Source organism: Protopterus annectens, chromosome 1.part1 (assembly GCF_019279795.1).
Source record: "Protopterus annectens isolate FY-2018-M chromosome 1.part1, PAN1.0, whole genome shotgun sequence".
In the NCBI taxonomy this organism is placed as follows: Eukaryota; Metazoa; Chordata; order Ceratodontiformes; family Protopteridae; genus Protopterus; species Protopterus annectens.
Window position 1 is genome coordinate 483,390,455 of NC_056726.1, and position 18,329 is coordinate 483,408,783.

At 43.3% G+C, this 18,329-nt stretch overlaps 1 protein-coding gene across 1 annotated transcript in view; it reads right to left on the minus strand.

Annotated features, from left to right (window-relative positions):
- Positions 1 to 18,329, minus strand: part of TARBP1 (TAR (HIV-1) RNA binding protein 1) — a 2,802,917-nt gene that overhangs the window by 1,141,241 nt on the left and 1,643,347 nt on the right. The window contains exon 19 of the mRNA XM_044087106.1: positions 16,006 to 16,077. Coding sequence (XP_043943041.1) covers positions 16,006 to 16,077 — 72 coding nt within the window. The remainder of the gene's footprint in view (positions 1 to 16,005; positions 16,078 to 18,329) is intronic.

Here is an 18,329-nt window from a genome sequence, read left to right on the forward strand (position 1 = left end):
GCCCTGATAATGACCCCCCCACCCGATCAGGGAGGCATCCGTGGTGACAGTGGCTACCGGAGATGGGGTTACAAAGTGTCTGCCTTGGTGAACCTGGGGAGATGTGATCCACCAAGCAAGATGATCTTTGCAAGTCTGTGTCACCAGAATCTGGTGACGCATTGGAAGTTGCTGGTACGACCACTGTGTGAACAGCATCCACTGAAGAAGGCGCATGTAGAAGCGAGCCAGGGGAAGAAGAGTAATGGCCGCAGCCATGAGGCCTAATACCTTTAGAACCATTCTGGCCTGTACTTTCTTGTTGGCTAGAATGATCCTGACTTGACTTTGAATGTCTGAAACTCTTTGATCTGTAAGGGTAGCTGACATCCGAACAGTGTTTAAGTTTGCGCCTATGAAAGTAATAGACTGGCAGGGCGATAAGGATGACTTTTCGAAGTTTATCGAGATGCCCAAAAGAGTACAAAGCTTTATTGTGTAATCCCTGGCTTGGATAAGCTGATGCCTGGTGGTGGCTGAAAGGAGCCAGTCGTCGAGATACGGAAACACCTGGAATCCTTGACGTCTCAGGTGAGCCGTGACCACTGCCATGCATTTGGTGAACACTCTGGGGCTGTAGTGAGACCAAAGGGCAGGGCTCTGAACTGGAAATGACTGGACCCCAGCCGAAGCGGAGAAATCTCCTGGAGCGTCTGTGGATTTTGATGTGATAGTACGCATCCTGAAGATCTATTGAGCACATCCAGTTGTCCTTCTGTAAGAAGGGCAGAATTGACTGAAGAGTGACCATTCGGAATCTTGTCTTCCTCACAGACTTGTTGAGTCTGCTGAGATCCAATATTGGTCTCCAGTCTCCCGTCTTTTGGGGACCAAAAGAACCTTGAGTAGATTCCGGGCTCTGAATGATCTGTCGTAACTGGCTGAATGGCTCATTTTTGCAGAAGTTTTAAGACTTCTAACTCTGCAATTTCCCTTAGACCGGGTGGTACATCTGGAAGGGAATTTGAGTGATAGAAAGGACTTTCCTCGAAAGGAATTTTGTAACCCTCGGATATGATCGACTGTACCCATCTGTCTTGAGTGAGGGAACGCCAGGCTTCTGGGTACAGCGATAGTCTTCCCCCAACTGCCTCCAAGGATGGACAGCCAGGCAACATCTCAGGGATGCTGAAAGGGCTTGTCAGAGAGAGGCTCTCTGTTTCCCTGGTTTTGGACCCCTCTTCCACTAGAGCGGCTTCTGTTGTTCTTCCCCCCTCTGTCGCTAGGGGCAAACTGACCACGTGAATCCGGCGTGACTCCTGGGGATTTATGGAACCACATTTTGCCACCTTTCTGTCCTTTGGGGTAAGGTCTAGAAGGGGTGGAAAAACGGACTCCTACGGCAGAAAGAGTCTTGCCGTCCTGCTCACACCTGGTCAAAGTTTCCTTCACTTGAGGGCCAAACAAAGCTGACCCATCAAAGGGAGAATTTGTGAAGGACGCCTTAAAGGGATCTGCAAAGTCACATAACCGCATCCAGGCTTGGCGTCTAAGGGCCACACCTGTACCTGCGGCCCTACTCGCTCCATCAGCAGCATATGATATAAGCCGCATGGAGGAGTTTGCAATGGAATTAAGGGTTCCTAGCTGCGAAGCAATTTTTCCTGAGCTCCTGCAGCTGTAGGATCCTGTACAACATCACCTAGCTCCTTAAGGATATCCCTTTGGAGTCTGGTGAAGTGACATAGGTAATTCAGCGAACGCATAGCAAAGGTCGCTGAGGAAAACATCCGCTTACCGTACCTATCCATGGTCCTAGAGTCCTTATTAGGAGGATGGACGTTCACGGAAGGATCTGCAAGTTCCTTCTTGGTGGCAGCAGCCACCACCATGGCATCAGCGGGGACACCCTTAGTGAGGAATTGCTTATCACACAGGGCAGTAATAAATTTTGAAGGCCTCCTAGGGACTGGCTCTACAGAGTCAGGAGCAGCCCACGCCTTTTGGGCAATAACTTGCATAAGGGGGTCGAAAGGCGGAGACACCCAGGAGGTGGAGGGCCGAGATCCAAACGCCTCTAGGTATACTGACTCATCCTCAGAGGGATTATTGGTGGGCCAGTTTCCCCTCTGTTTAAGGAGTTCTAGGATGTCTGAGAAGGAGACATCCTCAGAGGGGGATCTTGGGGATCCCTCTGACTCATCTAAGTCAGTATCTGAAGTGATAGACTCGGGGGAGTCTATATGTTTCCTCTTACAAGTCCTCTTTCTAGGAGGATCTCCCAAAACATCAGGAGAATCCTCGGAAGAGGGGGATATTCCCAATGGGGAAACCTGAGGCGGAGGATCTCTGGGTCCTGTAGCAAGAGAAGTGGCAGAGATGTCAACAGGCACTACAGAGGGAGGAGCTAAGGGAACAGACTGCTGGCTGATACCAGTGGCCAGCACACTCTTCATCACCTCGAATGCTCCCCTCCCAGGAAGGTCCGAGAGAACCCGTTCCGAAGAGCTAGGAACTCCAGGGACCACCGAAAGGGAAGTCTCCGAGGCAGATGTCGGAGCTGAGCTCACCAAGGCCGAGGCTCCAAGGGGAAGAGCGGGTTCGGACAAGGGTCCGATGCCACTCACCCCCACAGAGGAGACCATGGAAGCCCGACCACCGAATCCCTCCAAGGAAAGTCTCGAAGAGGAGATAAGAGTAGAGGCCGAAGGAACAGTAGGGGGTATCTGTCCTTCAGCCGTAGCAGTAACCATTCCCGAAGACTCCAACTCCAAGCTCTGGGGTAGAGTTGAAGGAGGAACTGTAATGGGGTGTGGACCAATAGCCGTCTGTTGAGACGGGCTATGTAACATTTGGGCCAGTGCCTGTGACTTAAGTAATCTACTGACCACTCTCTCTAAATCATGGTCAGAAAGCCTGGATGACCTTGAAGATCGGCTCCGATGGCTCCGTTCCGAGAGGAGAGGTGAAGCCGGAGCCGAAAGTATCGGCTCCAAAGAAGGAGACCTAGACCTCTTCCTCGAAGGAGCCATCGGAACCGATGAAACTATCGAACCTGTCGGAGCCGACAACTTGTCGGAGCCGACAGGTAGCCTCGATGCATCGGCTCCAGCCGGAGCCGATACAGCCACAAAAGTAACGGTGTCGGAGCCGATCGGAGCCGACACCGATGCCTGAGCCACATGGTGGTCGGAACCGATCGGACCCGACACCGAAGTGGTCGATGCAGAATCGGCACCGATAGCCATCGGTGCCGAAGGCTTAGTTAAGCCAGAATCGGCTCCAGCCTGAGCCGATCTCGACTCAGAACGAGTCGGAGCCGAGGCCGCAGGCTTGGACACAGAAGCCTGGGCCTTGGAAGACTTAGCAGTCTTGGATGGAGCCGACTTAGCCGGAGAGCCCTCCGGCTTAAGAAGGCCCCTCAAAATTAACTTATTCCTTCTTTCCTGCAGGACTCTCTGGCTGAAAGAATGACAAATAGCACAGGAGTCCTGCAGGTGAAGAGGCCCCAGGCAGTACAGGCAAGAAGTGTGACCGTCTGTCAGAGACATTTTCTGACAGCACGAGTCACACTTCTTAAAGCCTGAGACCCTTTCTTTTGACATGGTGCAAACACAGACACACACACCAGTCAAAGAAATTAAATTAAATATACCAAAGGTATAACTAAAAAAACGCACACACACACCCTAACAGGGGGGGGGGATGGGATGGGAGAAAGTCTGACTAAAAAAATAGGAAGAGACAGACAAAATTCTGTCAGAAAATGTTTAAAACTAAATAAAAACTAACAATAAAGGGTTTTTAAGTTAAAAGGGGCTAAAATAGCGAAATAGCAAATCACTTACCAGGAGCTGGTAAAAGGAGGACCTCATAAGCGAAGCGGCAAACGAGATCTGGGTACTTACCGCCTTGCATCATGGGATATGGGGCTGCCTCGAGCTGGTAAAAGTGACTCTCGAGCTTAGCTAGTGCCGAGTCGGAGCCGAGGATCGGCTCCGAACCCATCAAGCAAGAATGAAGGCGAGATTGACAACTTAACATTACACAATTATCAATAAAACAGAACACATAGCGGGAGAGTTCGGTTAAACGCTGCTATATGGCTGTGCAGCAAACGAGATCCGAGGTAACAAGTTTTTGGTGTACATGAGCTTGGTATTAGGCTGACACGGTTCAGAGGGGCTCATCAGTGATGAATGGGAAGAAGATTAACATCAGATGTATGCTTATGTTTTAAGCGATGACTCTATTTGCAAGCTTAATACAATCCAGTAATGTGGTCATCAACAAAGGGTAGCTGTGCCAAAATTTTACATGAAAGGCAACAACATGTGCTATGCTGACACCCCAAGAAAAATCAGGAAGCAAGCCTGAATGTTTTGCAGTTGAAAATGTCTGTCAAACTGTACTTGTGGAGAGAGTACTCTTGTCCAAGATACTGATAAGAGGAGAATGATGAACTGAATATTACCACAAATGCTACAGGGAAAAAAATAAAGTTTAGGATGATGTAGAACAAATTAAGAAAACACAGAACTCTGTTCTATATTAGGAAAGAACTGAGGTAACACATGAAGGCACTACACATTATGTAGTACATAATGCCAGGAAAGAGATATCAGAGGAAAAAGCCAAGCTGCTGAAAATATCACATTAGATAACTGAACAAATATCACATTAGATACTGATCCCTCCTGCAGGAGCAGTTACATATTTTGAATCTGCTACAACTCAAACAAAGGTCAGAGTTTTCAGTGCAGTACACCATCACAAAGGGGAACAGTCTCTTCAGAAGAATTCACCAGAATACACTAGAATTCTTTGTTGTTAGTCTGCAGAAGGTACATTGAGATTCTGTCACTGTGTAATGCTGTCACTTGTAATAATGGACTCCTATCACAATATAAATGGGTATCATCTCTACAGTGTTCTGGTTGTCTCTTTCAAATCCTTACTGAAACGCCATCTGTTGAACTCAGGTCATTCAAAACCACTTCAGCTGACTCTTCCAGTATCGTGACAATGGGGTAATCATCATCTCCTGCATGCTCTCCTCTCCAATTAAATTTTCAAACATTTTTTTCAATATAAGTGGAGCACCAAACATGCAATAACATAGACAACTAGTAGTTTAGACTAAGTCTGGCCAAACTTAATGAAGAAGAAAAAAAGAAAAAGAGCATCTTATGGGGTTGATTAAACTAGACAGCCAGCAACCCTTGCACCTGCATGGGAACACAACATGAAGACAGAGAGAATCCCCAAGCAGTTACAGGACCATCTAAATCTGCACTAAGAAATACCTCTCACTATGAGATGAAAGCAACACTGCAAGTGTATAGTGCAAAAACTGAAGAAAACATCCAAACCATTACAACTACCCTCAAAAGTCAGTCTAATGACCATCACCAAGAGTGATACCCCAGTACAAGCAGGAAATGATTGATTTAAACAATTGGCTAAGTTTCTGGTGTCATTCTAAGGGGATCCAGTATTGAAACTTCCCTGACCAGGAATCGAACCAGGGCCATGGTGGTGAGAGTGTCGAATCCCAACCACTAGACCACCAGGGACTCCCCATTCTGCCTGCCTGGGATGACATGTCTGACAGACCTCAATGCCTTGTCAGAGATGGCCTGCATCTGTCACCCCTGGGCTTCCAGATACTGGCGAAGGCTCTTGCCACCTGGTATTCCAAAGACCAAATTACCACCATAACAGCTACAAACAAATGCAATCTGAGGGTCATGCTGCTCAGTGCTAGAAGTCTAAATCTCAAAATATACTCGCTCAAAGCACTTCTTAAAATGGAGAACATCAACATTTGTGCTGTAAGAGAGACGTGGTTCAAGGCAGCAGAAAGCACCCCTACACTACCAGGCTATAACTCATTCCACACCTTTCAGCCCCAGAACTTGGACCGAAGCTCCAAAGGCGGTGGTGTTTCCATATTCATAAAGAATGTGCACACCTCCAGACTGGTAGCCCAACATAACGCATCAGAGATACTTCAGGTGCAGCTAACATTGGGCAAGACAGCGATTCAGGTCGAAGCCTGCCATAGGTCCCCAACCATGTCCCAAGATTTACACTCAACTTTCCTAAGCACTCTGGATAATATTAGGTTCTAACCTAACACTCATACAGGGCAACTTCAACTACCCCTCCATTAACTGGGAAAACTACTCATGTACCAATACTCTTGGCACCAACGTTTCCTGAAATACATTAATTCCAATGCCCTGGACCAGCTCATTCTTACTCCCACTAGAGATAGCAGCAGCCTTGACCTGGTCATTACTATCATGAATGACCATTGCTCTACACCAATAATCAACTCCTCCCTAGTTACATCTGACCACAAACTAATCACCCTGGAAATCCACATTCCTCCCACACCCCCACCCCCGCAAAGGTAACCACCATGAAAAACTTCTCCAAAGCTAACTTTGGGCCGCTAAAAACAGAGGTGGCTAACTTCACTGCACCAATGCAAATGAAAAATAGTTGCATGACTGCCAAATCATACCTCAATGCACTGTACAAACATGTACACAAATACATGGATCTCACCATACCCACTAGAACAAAGATGCTCTCATCCAAAAAAAGGAAGCCAATCTGGCAGTCCCCTGCCATAAACAAACTCTACAACAGAAGGAGGAAACTGATGCGGAAAAAAGTAAAGTCCCAAGACTGGAAAAACTCCCTTATCAATCTCAACAAAAAGTTGAGATCCCTCATCAAATCTTCTAAAGCTAGCTATGAAAACAAAATTGCAGCACATAGTAAAGACAACCACAAGGCCTTCTGCAGTTATGTAAAGAATCTCCACGGCAATACCCAGATTTTCCCTGAGCTACTACACAATAGTACCTCCTACACCGAGCCAACAGATATTGCCAATATACTGGCTGACAGATTCAGTGCCAACTTTACCCCTCCCCCTTCTAAGGACCAATCACACCACCAGTAGATTGCCAGGGACCCAGTATTACTGCTGCACAGATTAAAACAGCACTGTCCAAGGCCAAGAATACAGCTTCTATGGGACCTGACAATATCTCTGGCTGTGTTCATAGGTTAACAGGTAGGTAGTATGCTATCTGCCCTAAGGCATTTATAAGCCTAGCCGGAATGTGTTGGCTTACGCCGCCCCCTTAGGAAAGATCCCTGTGTCCAGCAGAGCCATTGATGTGATCCCTGGGGTATTACTTTCTGTTTCCCATCCACTCGTTAAGGTTTCTCTTGAAGAGGGATAGCGAAGAGCTCTGCCTAATGTAAACTGGAATCTTATTCCAGAGCATGGGACGTCTCTGGGACAGGAATCTATCCCTCCAGCACGTCCTATTTATTGTTGTGGTGAGGTTTAGATCCCTAGAGCATGTGGCTTGAGGGGATATGATTTTCTTTAGGTGGAGCATGCCCATCAATTCTGGGTTGGACATTGCCTTGTATGTCAGGCAGAGATCACCTCTGAGTAGGCAGTATGCAACAGAGTACAGCTGGAGTTTCTTCAGTCGAGCTGCATAGGTCATCTGTTTGAGGCCAGTGATCCTCTTGGTGAGGTACTTCTGTGGTCTTTCCAGCTGTTACAGGTGTCTTGTAAGGTACATCCCAAATGGGGTGCTGTACTCTATGATGGATGTGAGTGATGCGTAGAGGGGCACAATGACCTCTTTTGATCTGGATGCAAACCCCTTTGTGATTAGGTGGGTCACACAGAAGGGTTTTCTAACCACTTTGGCAATGTGATCGTCAAAGGAGAGGTTACTATCTACTTGGGTCCCCAGATCCCTTATTATGTCTTCCATATTTAGGGGGCTACCACCTATATGGTAGTTTGTGGGTACTATGTTTTTTCCAAAGGGGATGACTATGCACTTTTGGCATTTAGCTTGAGGCCATGGTTTTGACACCAGGTATCTGTCTCAGTGAGACCCTTTTGGAGGATGTTGGTGTCAGCCGGAGAGTCAATTATAGCCCCTAGTTTGCAGTAGTCTGCGAACTTGGTCAGCCACAGTCCTTCTGTGCTAGCCTGTACCTCTGAGAAGTATATGCCGAACAGGAGGGGTCCTAGGACTGAACCCTGGGGAATGCCACTTGTAACCAATTTAGAGTCAGACCTAGCTCCTGCAACTCTTACCTTGTGGGTTCTGTCCATGAGCCAGTTGGCAACCCATCTCGTGACGTAGGGGTTTAAGTTCAGGCTGGTGAGCATGTCTAGAACACCTGAATGGGGAATGGTGTCGAAGGCCTTTGCGAGGTTAAGGTAGTCTGTGTAGACCACCTTTCCCTCGTCTACAGCCTTGGTAACTGTCTCAAAAAAGTCCACCAGGTTTAGGAGCCATGATCTGCCCTTAAAGCCGAACCGGGTAGGGTCCAGTGTTTGGAGGTTCCCAAAGTCTCTCTTAATGAGATCCATGATGATGCGCTCCATAGCCTTGCAGACCAATCTAATCAGGCTTATAGGGCGATAGTTCCCAGGGTCTGTTGTGGCTACACCTTTGTGGAGTGGAATAACCGTTGCTGTGCGCCACTCTATGGGCATGTAGTCTGTGGAAAGACTGAGTTTGAACAGTGTGTTTAGGTGAGGGGTTAGTTCATCTTTGAGCTCATGTAGGATGCAGCCTGGGATGCCGTCTGGTCCCATTGATGTTGTGTTTTTGGCTTTGGAGAGGGCTGTTTTAACCTGAGTGGCTGTGATTTCAGGGGCACTACATTCTTTTGGTATGGTTATGGGTCCTTTTGGGGAGTGAGGGGGGGTTGATGTTGGCACTGAACCGGTCTGTCAGGATGTTGGCGATATCAGTCGGTTCAGTGTATTTTGTACCATTCTGCACTAACTCCGAGGAGATCTGAGAATTGCCACTTAGATTCTTGACATAGCTAAAGAATGCCTTATGGTTATCTTTGGAGTCCTTGGCAATTTTTCTTTCGAAGCTAGCCTTGGATGATTTTATGAGGGATCGTAGTTTCCTGCTGATGCTGATCAGGGATGTCTTCCCTTCTTGGGATTTTACTCTTTTCTGTACTAGTTTCCTCCTTCTATTGTATAGCTTGTTTATGGCAGGGGTCCACCAGACTGGTTTTCTTTTCTTGGAGGAATGAGTCTTGGTTTTGCTTGGGATAGCACGATCCATGCATTCGTGTAGGTGCCCATAGAGTGCGCATTTGTAAAGGATTTTGCAGCTTGGACAGCGTTATCCTTTAGCATGGGGACTTTGAAACATTCCACCTCATTCTTAAGTAACGCAAAGTTTGCTTTTGAAAAGTTTTTCACGGTGCTTTCTTTGACCGGGGGTGGGGGAAGAATGTGGATATCCAGAGTGATTAGTTTATGGTCAGATCTAACCAGCGAGGGGTTGACCTCTGGTATGGAACACCGCTCGCCCATGTTGGTGATGACTAGGTCGAACATGTTGTTACCTCTGGTGGGGGTGTTGACCAGTTGATCCAGGTTGTTAGAGTTTATAAATTCTAGGAAATGCTGGGCAAGAAAGTTAGTACTTGAGTAGTTCTCCCAGTTAATGTTTGAATAATTGAAATCACCCAATATCAGGGTGTTTGGTAGAACCTTTATGTTTCCCAGTGTTTCCAGAAACGCAGAATGAGGATCCTGGGACATGGTGGGTGATCTGTAGCAAGCTACAATTTGAATTGCAGTTTTGCCTGTTGTTAGTTGCACTTGGATGATCTCTGAGACATTGTGCTGTGCCACTAACCTGGAGGTGTGGGTATCCTTGATGAATATGGATACGCCCCTGCCTTTTGTATTTTGGTCCGGGTTTTGTGGCCGAAATGTATGGTAGGAGTTGTAGCCTGGTAGTGCTGGGGTGCCCTCTGGAGCCTTAAACCAGGTTTCTATTATTGCACATATATCGATTTTCTCCATACTGAGGAGTGCGTCGAGTGCGTGCATTTTGAGGTTTAGACTTCTGGCATTGAGTAGCATTACCCTCAGTTTTTTGTTACTTGTGCTATTTACGGCGGTGGGTTTGTCTTGCGCCTTGCCTAAAAAAGGCACTACGGGGGTGGAAAGAGCCTTGGCCAGTAATCGATAGCCTAAGGGTGACAGGTGCAAGCTGTCTCTAACGAAGCAGCGTGGCTCGTCGAACATGTCATCCCAGGCTGACAGACACTGGATCCCCTTTGAATGACACCAGAAGCTTAGCCAATTGTTGAAATTGATAATTTTTTCTTTATACCATGGTATCATTCTTGGTGAGGGCAGAATGCTATTGAGGGTCAGGGTCATACCGGCCTGGGTTATGTGATCAGACAGCTCCTCCATGTCTCTTTTCATGTAGTCCAGGGAGGTATGGCTAAGGTCATTCACACCAACATGGACAATGACAGAGTCATATTTGTACTTGTTTTGGAGTGACCTGAGTGCTTGTGTTATGTGGCAGATCCTGGCACCCGACAGGCAGCCAACAGTAACCTTCCCCTTGTTTAGCCTAGTGAGTGGGACGTCAGTGTGCCTGACTATAGAGTTACCTATTGCTAGTGTGTTGGGTATGTTATTTTGCCTTAAGGGCTGTGATTGCGTGGCACACTGGTTTTGTGAAGTATGTGTTTCATGGTTTGTGTTGGGGGGGGGGTGGAGGTTGCTTGGATGTCTGCTTTGGAGGACTCTGTTGCTTTTGTAGATTTTTATTTAGAGAGAAGTGATTGGTTTGAGTGCTTAATTTGAAAGTTTGTCTAGTTCCAAGGGAAATATTGAAGAGCAAACTTTGTGGAGCCGGGAATAGTTATACGCCAGCTAACCGGCGCTGCCTGGTGTGCAAAACCGCTCAAATGCGGGTTTTATAGCAGGGAAATGAAAGAGAAAGAAATTGGCACAAAATGGCCAATAAACTACTAATTTCTGGGCTGAAACCACTCCTCCAGGGACAGATAGGCTGCTCAAAGCTCCCCTCTCTCACAGGTGAAGAGAGAAACTTCCTTCTATCCAAGTAAAGTACGGGCAAAACACAGAAACTTGTAACACAGCCCTGAATTCAGCACTAACCTGAAAACTGGACTATACTAGAAAGGCAGGAAAACAAGTATTTTTCTTTTGTTTTTTTTTTTTTTCAGAAAATAAAGCAGATACAATCAAAAAACATTTTAAATGCACAGAAATGACCATCACACTTGAGTGTGTAGCCTACAACAGTTAAACAGGTATTTTAAACACAAAAATGACTTTGTTAAAAGTGCAGGCAGTAAAATAAGTACAATATGTAGTCGAAACAAGCTTTTTAAATCACAGAAACTATACAAAATCAGCGTTTTAGGATGAATTAGCTAAAGGCAGCAAGAAAATGCAGAAAAATTATACTTGATCACTCCAAAGTCTCTCTTTTGTCTCTCTGCTGCTGTAGAACTCTGCTGGGCACCAGGCAGGAGCTTGCTGAGCTGTATACAAGTGCAAAAACCTCGCAAATGGGGGTTTTATAGCAGGGAAATGAAAGAGATAGAAATTAGCCCAAAATGGCCAATAAACTACTAATTTCTGGGCTGAAACCACTCCTCCAGAGACATACAGGCTGCTCAAAGCTCCCATCTCTCACAGATGAACAGAGAAACTTCCTTCTATCCAAGTAAGGTATGGGCAAACAAAGAAACTTGTAACACAGCCCTGAATTAAGCACTAACCTGAAAACTGGACTATACTAGCTTAGAAAGGCTGGAAAACAAGTATAATTTTTTTTTTCAGAAAATAAAGCAGACACAATCAAAACAAACACTTTAAATGCACAGAAATGGCTATTACACTTGAGTGTGTAGCCTACAACAGTCTACATGAACTACAGAGTGAACTGGCACCTCACCTGTGTGCCCTGTTCAATCACAGCCTCACCTCAGGCTTTGTCCTTACCAAATGGCGCACTGCGACAGTCATCCCTCTCCACAAAGGAGTGACTAGAGACCCTAGGAACTATCACTCCATTAGCCTGACGAGTCTGATATGCAAAGCTATGGAACGTATCATCATGGACCTAATAAACACTGAAATAGGGAATCCCCAAACTCTACATCCCACACAGTCTGGTTTTGTGAAGGGTACATCATGCCTGCTCAACTTGGTCAACTACTTAGAGTCAGTCACCAGAGCTGTGGATGAAGGCAAGGTGGTTCATACAGCCTACCTTGAACTGGCCAAGACCTTTGATACCATTCCCCACTCAGGAATCATATAAAAACTCACTAAGCTATGCATCAACCCCTATATCACTAGGGTTGCAAACTGGCTCACAAATAGAAGCTACAGTGTGAAAGTAGCTGACTCCAAGTCAGACTGCTGACCAGTTACGAGTGGAGTCCCACAGGGTTCGGTCCTGGGTCCTCTCCTGTTTGGTATCTATCTCTAAAGTCCAGGCCAACAAGAAGGGACTCTGGCTGACAAAGTTCACAGATGACTGCAAGTTGGGAGCTATTATTAACTCCCCAAGTGATGTTGACATCCTACAGAAAGGCCTCACTGAGACCGATGACTTTTGTCAGAACCATGGCCTTAAGCTCAATGCCAAAAGATGTGTCGTCATCCCCTTTGTAAAAACCCGGTTCCCATGAATTACCACATCGATAGTAGTCTACTGAACACAGAAGACGTTATAAGAGATCTGGCAACACAAGTTGACAGCAACCTCTCTTTTGACAACCACATTGCCACTGTGGTCAGAAAGTCCTATGTGGCACATCTCATTACTAAGGGTATTGCATCCAGGAAGAAAGAGGTCATTGTTTCCCTCTACTCTTCCCTCATTAGGCCAATGATAGAGTACAATGCCCCATTTGGCATGTACCTCACTAGACAACTGCAACAACTGGAGAGGCCGTAAAAGTACCTCACAAAGAGGATCCTAGGCCTTAAACACTTGCCCTATACGGACAGACTCAAAAAAAACTCCAACTATTCTCTGTCTCATATAGCCTATTTACAGGTGATCTCTGCTTGATTTACAAAGCCATGTCTGACCCAGCTCTGTTAGAAATGCTACATCTAAAGAAATCCCAGTCCCTCCGCACCACACGCTCCAGAGACCTCAACCTCATTACCACAATCAAGAGAATGTGCTGGAGGGGTAGGTTCATAACCCAGAGACTGCCCATGCTATGGAATAGACTTCCCATACATGTCAAACAGAGCACCTCACTGGCTCTCCAAGAGAAATCTCGATGAGTGGATGGGAAATAGAAAATTCACCCCGGGGATCACTCCGGTGGCTCTACTCAACAGAGGTACTGGGAACTAAGGTCGGGTAGCACAATGCCAGGGTAATCCTATGGGCTAGGTTTGTAAAGGCTCCATGGCCATTGGCCTAGTACACACCTATGAACCTATAATATTGGATAAGTTACTGTTAGAACTGGAAAGGTTAGAACTTGAAACCATACATCAGCATGCATATGCTGAAATTAGATCTATTATTACCTGTAACATGATCTATATCAATATACCTGCTATATATATATATATATATATATATATATATATATATATATATATGAATGAAAAATTGTGCTGTGATGTAATTTATATAGATTTAACTTCATCATTTGACAGGGTAATACACAGAATATTGGTTAATAAATTAGAACAACTAGATATTGCTGTGTTCTTGATAAGATGGATAGCTGCATAGCTTACAAATAGGACATGGCAAGTATCATACAGCAATTGAAGAGGTGAAACTCTTGGTTACAGTCAGGGTGTCCCACAGGGCTCTGTCCTAGGCTCATTCTTGTTTAGATTGTACCTTTCAGGTCTATCTTTTTCATCTGAGGTGTTCTATAGCCTATATTGCAGATGACTTGAAATTGGGTAAACTGATTACACATGCTGCAGACGGCATATCTGCAAAAGAACTTGAATAAATTGACCATTTGGGCACAGGAGTTTAATATGCTGACAAATACATCAAAAACTAAGCATATGAGAATTGAGAGACATAAATTGAAAAGTGAATATTTAATACAGCACAGTGATTGAAAATGTAGATTCATTTAAGGACCTGGTTATATGGGTAGATTCAACTTTGAGTTTTTCCTAATCATATCAACCAGTTGGTTAAGAATAGTTATAGCACTACAGGTTGTATAAAAAGATTTATAAAGTCTAGAAAATCAGAAATTATGAAGTAATTGTTTGCTAGTTACATTAGACCGAAACTTGAGTATAAAATAACAACATGGAAACCTTATAAGAAAACAAGCATGAGTAAACTGGAAAGAGCACAGAGGAAATATACCAATAGCATCTATGGATTGTGAAAATTTAAGTTATTATGAAAAGCTAAACTATCTGAATTTGTACACTGCCTCATACATATTTAAGAGGAGACCTTATTTAGGTATATATGGCATTTAGAGAAAACTAGTAGAGAATCATCAGACAAGCTACGCAGAAGATTCTATAAGAATAAGAAGTGTTATTAACTGGTTCTCTGAGAGAGCAGCTGATGCATGGAATAACTATCAAATAACATTAAAGCAAACATTAGTTAAGAAACTTTTAAGAACAACCTGGACACTTATACGAACAACTGTTCTGGTATATTGGCAGGCTAGAAGGGCATTAATACCTATGCTAGAAATATTCTTATGTATGTATGCATGTATTTCATGAAGCAATGCTATATTTCATTCTTAGAGTCTCATAATGTTACCTTCTTATTTCCTAATGTTTTTCTTATTTTGTTTGTCTACATGTAATTTTTACCAGTGCCAGTTAATTTTACAAGGACCAATTTGCTGAAAGCCACATTCATCGAAAGGGTTTGCTACAAAGGGGAGTTACTATTTATTCCCAAAGGGAAGTAAACCTTGAATTGACTATATATAAATTATTTATCTATTTATTTCATTTTAACAATATATGTTTTGTGGTTAACAGACCCTTTTCATCCATGACCTGGGCCTACAGGCTACAGTAGAAATAAAAAGAGGAAATGCATAATATAATTATTAAGTAACTGTTTACAGTGCAGTCTGAAAAAAAAAACTTATTTACATTATGTACAGATTAGATTTAATTAGGAGATCTGCCTCAACAGGTAGTTGAGGTGTACTACACAGTAAGATAAGAACTGATTGCAATGTGAGGCACAATCTCTAGCTATTTTCTTTGTAGCGCAAATAAGCATATTTCTTTAATATATGCCTTTTTAGAGGGGTCTTAAACAATCCAATGTGCATTGTCTTACTTCTACAGTAAGTCACTTCCAATTAATGGGGGTACAGGGGAAAGTATTCCCCTAAAAAATATGTACATCAAAACTATTTCAATGAAGCAGATATCTGAGCATCCTGACCCATTCAGAAATGTGTTCTGTGTTATTAGTTCTGCTACATTAACAACATGGAGGCAATTTCAACTTGTGATAGTGCACTCTTTCATGTCATCTTGAATATTAAATAATCCACTTTAGTGTACCCCAGACCACCCCTGCCCAGCAGTTCAACTCTTACCTACTTGTGTCTACTTGGTTATTAGATATATAACACTTAGTCAAATACTATTAAATCTATGAAGTAATATTTCATGATATGCCAGGAAGCTGACAGATATAGTTTGTTCCACAACATCTAGACATGAAGATCTGTATCTTCAAAATAGCATGTGAAGCTCACTCCTGTTACTCTATGAAACTTCATTCCCAAATTTGTAGAAACAAAAATCAAGATCCCTAGGAAACTTTTACAATAGACACATCATTATCATCCTGCTTATCAAAACTTCATTCTTTTTCTGCCTTTAAGAAATGCTCCATCAAAATACTGACAGACTGTTCCCATTTAGCAGAGATTTAATGGTAAACTGGTGCACAGAGAAATGGTGGAAGTCAAGCTTGAAACTATTTGGTGAACATCTTATATGTGGTGGGACAAAGTATGAATAATGTAAACAGACAAAACCATTTGAACAGAGATCAAAAGCATCATTACATTATATAAAACACAGTGGCAAAGTGGAGTGGTTTGCAATTAATCTTTTCAGAAACTACAACACTAATTTAGTACTTAGTAAGTTACCTTTCCACGATGGCATTAGCAGCACATTCATCCCCCAGACTTTCAATGAACGTATGCACATCTTGAAGTAATCTTGTAAAGGAAAACAAAAATACATTAGCATGTTTAACAGCGACTGAATGACACCTTATGACTAATGTCCTCCCTTAATGGGACATAAAGCCCAAAATCTAGTGTACAATAACGAGTCATTTCAAAGAGACTAGTCAGTAAGTGTATGGATCTCGTTTAGTACTACAGGCTAAATAAACTAGTATGCTAATAATCAAATAAAAGAAAAGAGAGAAAGTATGTATCAGCAGCAATCAAAATCAGTCTCAAAATCAGATTCTTTCAGATGGCCTCACAGAATATAAATGAGGAAAAATTGAAAAGACACGATAAAAAAATGTGTCACATGACTGATCCAGGCAATCCACTCTATAACAGGCAAAAGGTTAAAGTCAAAGGAGCTGGGGGTAATTACTACAAATCTCCATGTGAAGCACAAATGTCAGTAAGAGGCACAGGAACCATAAGGTATGGATAAATTCAGTCACACCACAATGAATAATGAAGAAAGGACAGGTTGGGAAGCCATATGGGTGATTGTCACTAAATATACAAGTCATATGCAGTTTTAAAATGCAGACAGAATGGTGAAATAGTAAAATAAAAAGTTCAAACAAAGAAAAAAAGGTGCCCTAGTCAACCCACAGTTATTACCTTTTCCTTAGAACAATCTCAGAGATCCTTTTGACCAAGGGAACTGCTTCTAGGATTTTGTCTTTCAGGATAATTATCCTTTACTGTCGGGATCAAGGGAGGCTGGGTCCGTTTCTTTATAGCAAAATTCAGGTCCCATTCTAAAGGGATGAGGACTCTGGGTAGATGGAGATGGGAGGTATATATATATATATATATATATATAGTTTCACACCTATTTAACTGGCGCATTAGCAGAAACTACAGAATGTAGTAGGATGCACGCAGATGAGGTGCATTGTTAAAGTACAGGAAGCTACAGCTTATTTAAATGGATCTAAGAGTTACTGCAGCTCTTGCGGTAGGGGTCAGGAAGTGAAATCTATTCCCATCTTGACGCATCAACAAGAAAACCTGATCCATTTAGACAAAAAAGGCTTTCTATTAGTTGGTCTTGCTTTTTTGAGAATACCTAGAACATCTGGCAGAAATAAATGGTTGTGTGGTACCATCCTGACATTCCCAGCTTTGAATCTGAGGATCTCAAGGCATGCTAAATCAAATGGGTGCATGGTCAATATCTTGACTAGTTTGGAGCTGCAAGAATGAGTTCTGTTCATCCTCTTCTTGCCTTTAGCAATTCTGAGACGATGGCCATCACAGGGAAACCACATCTCCCTTCTTAAACAATCCATTATCCCACCTACTTACGAATGCATTTGCTGCTAGTGCTCCTCTGCAAAGTGTAATTTACCACAAGGTAGAGATCTGAATTTGCTTGGGATACAAGCAGCTCTATATTCAGGAAGCCTCATTTGTTTAGGATAACCAAACATTCATTTCTGTGGGACCATAATCTTCATGCTCAGACTCTCTGTTAAATAATTCTATTGGCTAGATAGCTAAATTGCTTGGAGATGTAAACTGGTTTTCATTGCCAGATTCCCAGATTATCATATTTTACATAGGGTTTATGAATTGTTTCCCCACGATTATTATTTATTATTTAACATTTGTTTGCCAAGATAGTTCAACAGGACAACAAGTGTCCATTTTCAGCGGAGTCATGGGGAGAAAAACTCCAAACGTTTACAGAGAGAAGAAAAATTTACAAGAGAGACATTACAGAGTAGTAGCATACAAATGGTAGACTTTACAGCTGTTAGTATACAATAAGATGATATTCCCTGTTTTGGTTAAAAAATGCAAGTGTACAGAATATACAGTGAGAGTAGATAAGAACCTGGTAGAGCATTGCAAGATATTTCACAACTGAAAGAGAGTATATAAATGTTTATGTTTTCCATATACACATTCAAGCAAATATACATGCAATGCCTACACATACATATACACACACTATATATACACACACAGATATATATGTACATGCATACATATATATATATATATATATATATATGCACACACACACACACACACACACACACATACATACACTCATATATAGGTTATTGCTCACATATGGATAGGTATAGTTAGATTGTGTTGTCCAGGACAGATGGGGTGTAGAAATAGTAAGTGGACGAGGCTTCAGGGGGTCAATTACAGGTGCATAGATGGTTGGTGAAGAGGTATGTTTTAAGCAGGCTTTTGAAGGAGGGTGTGGAGTTTTGTAG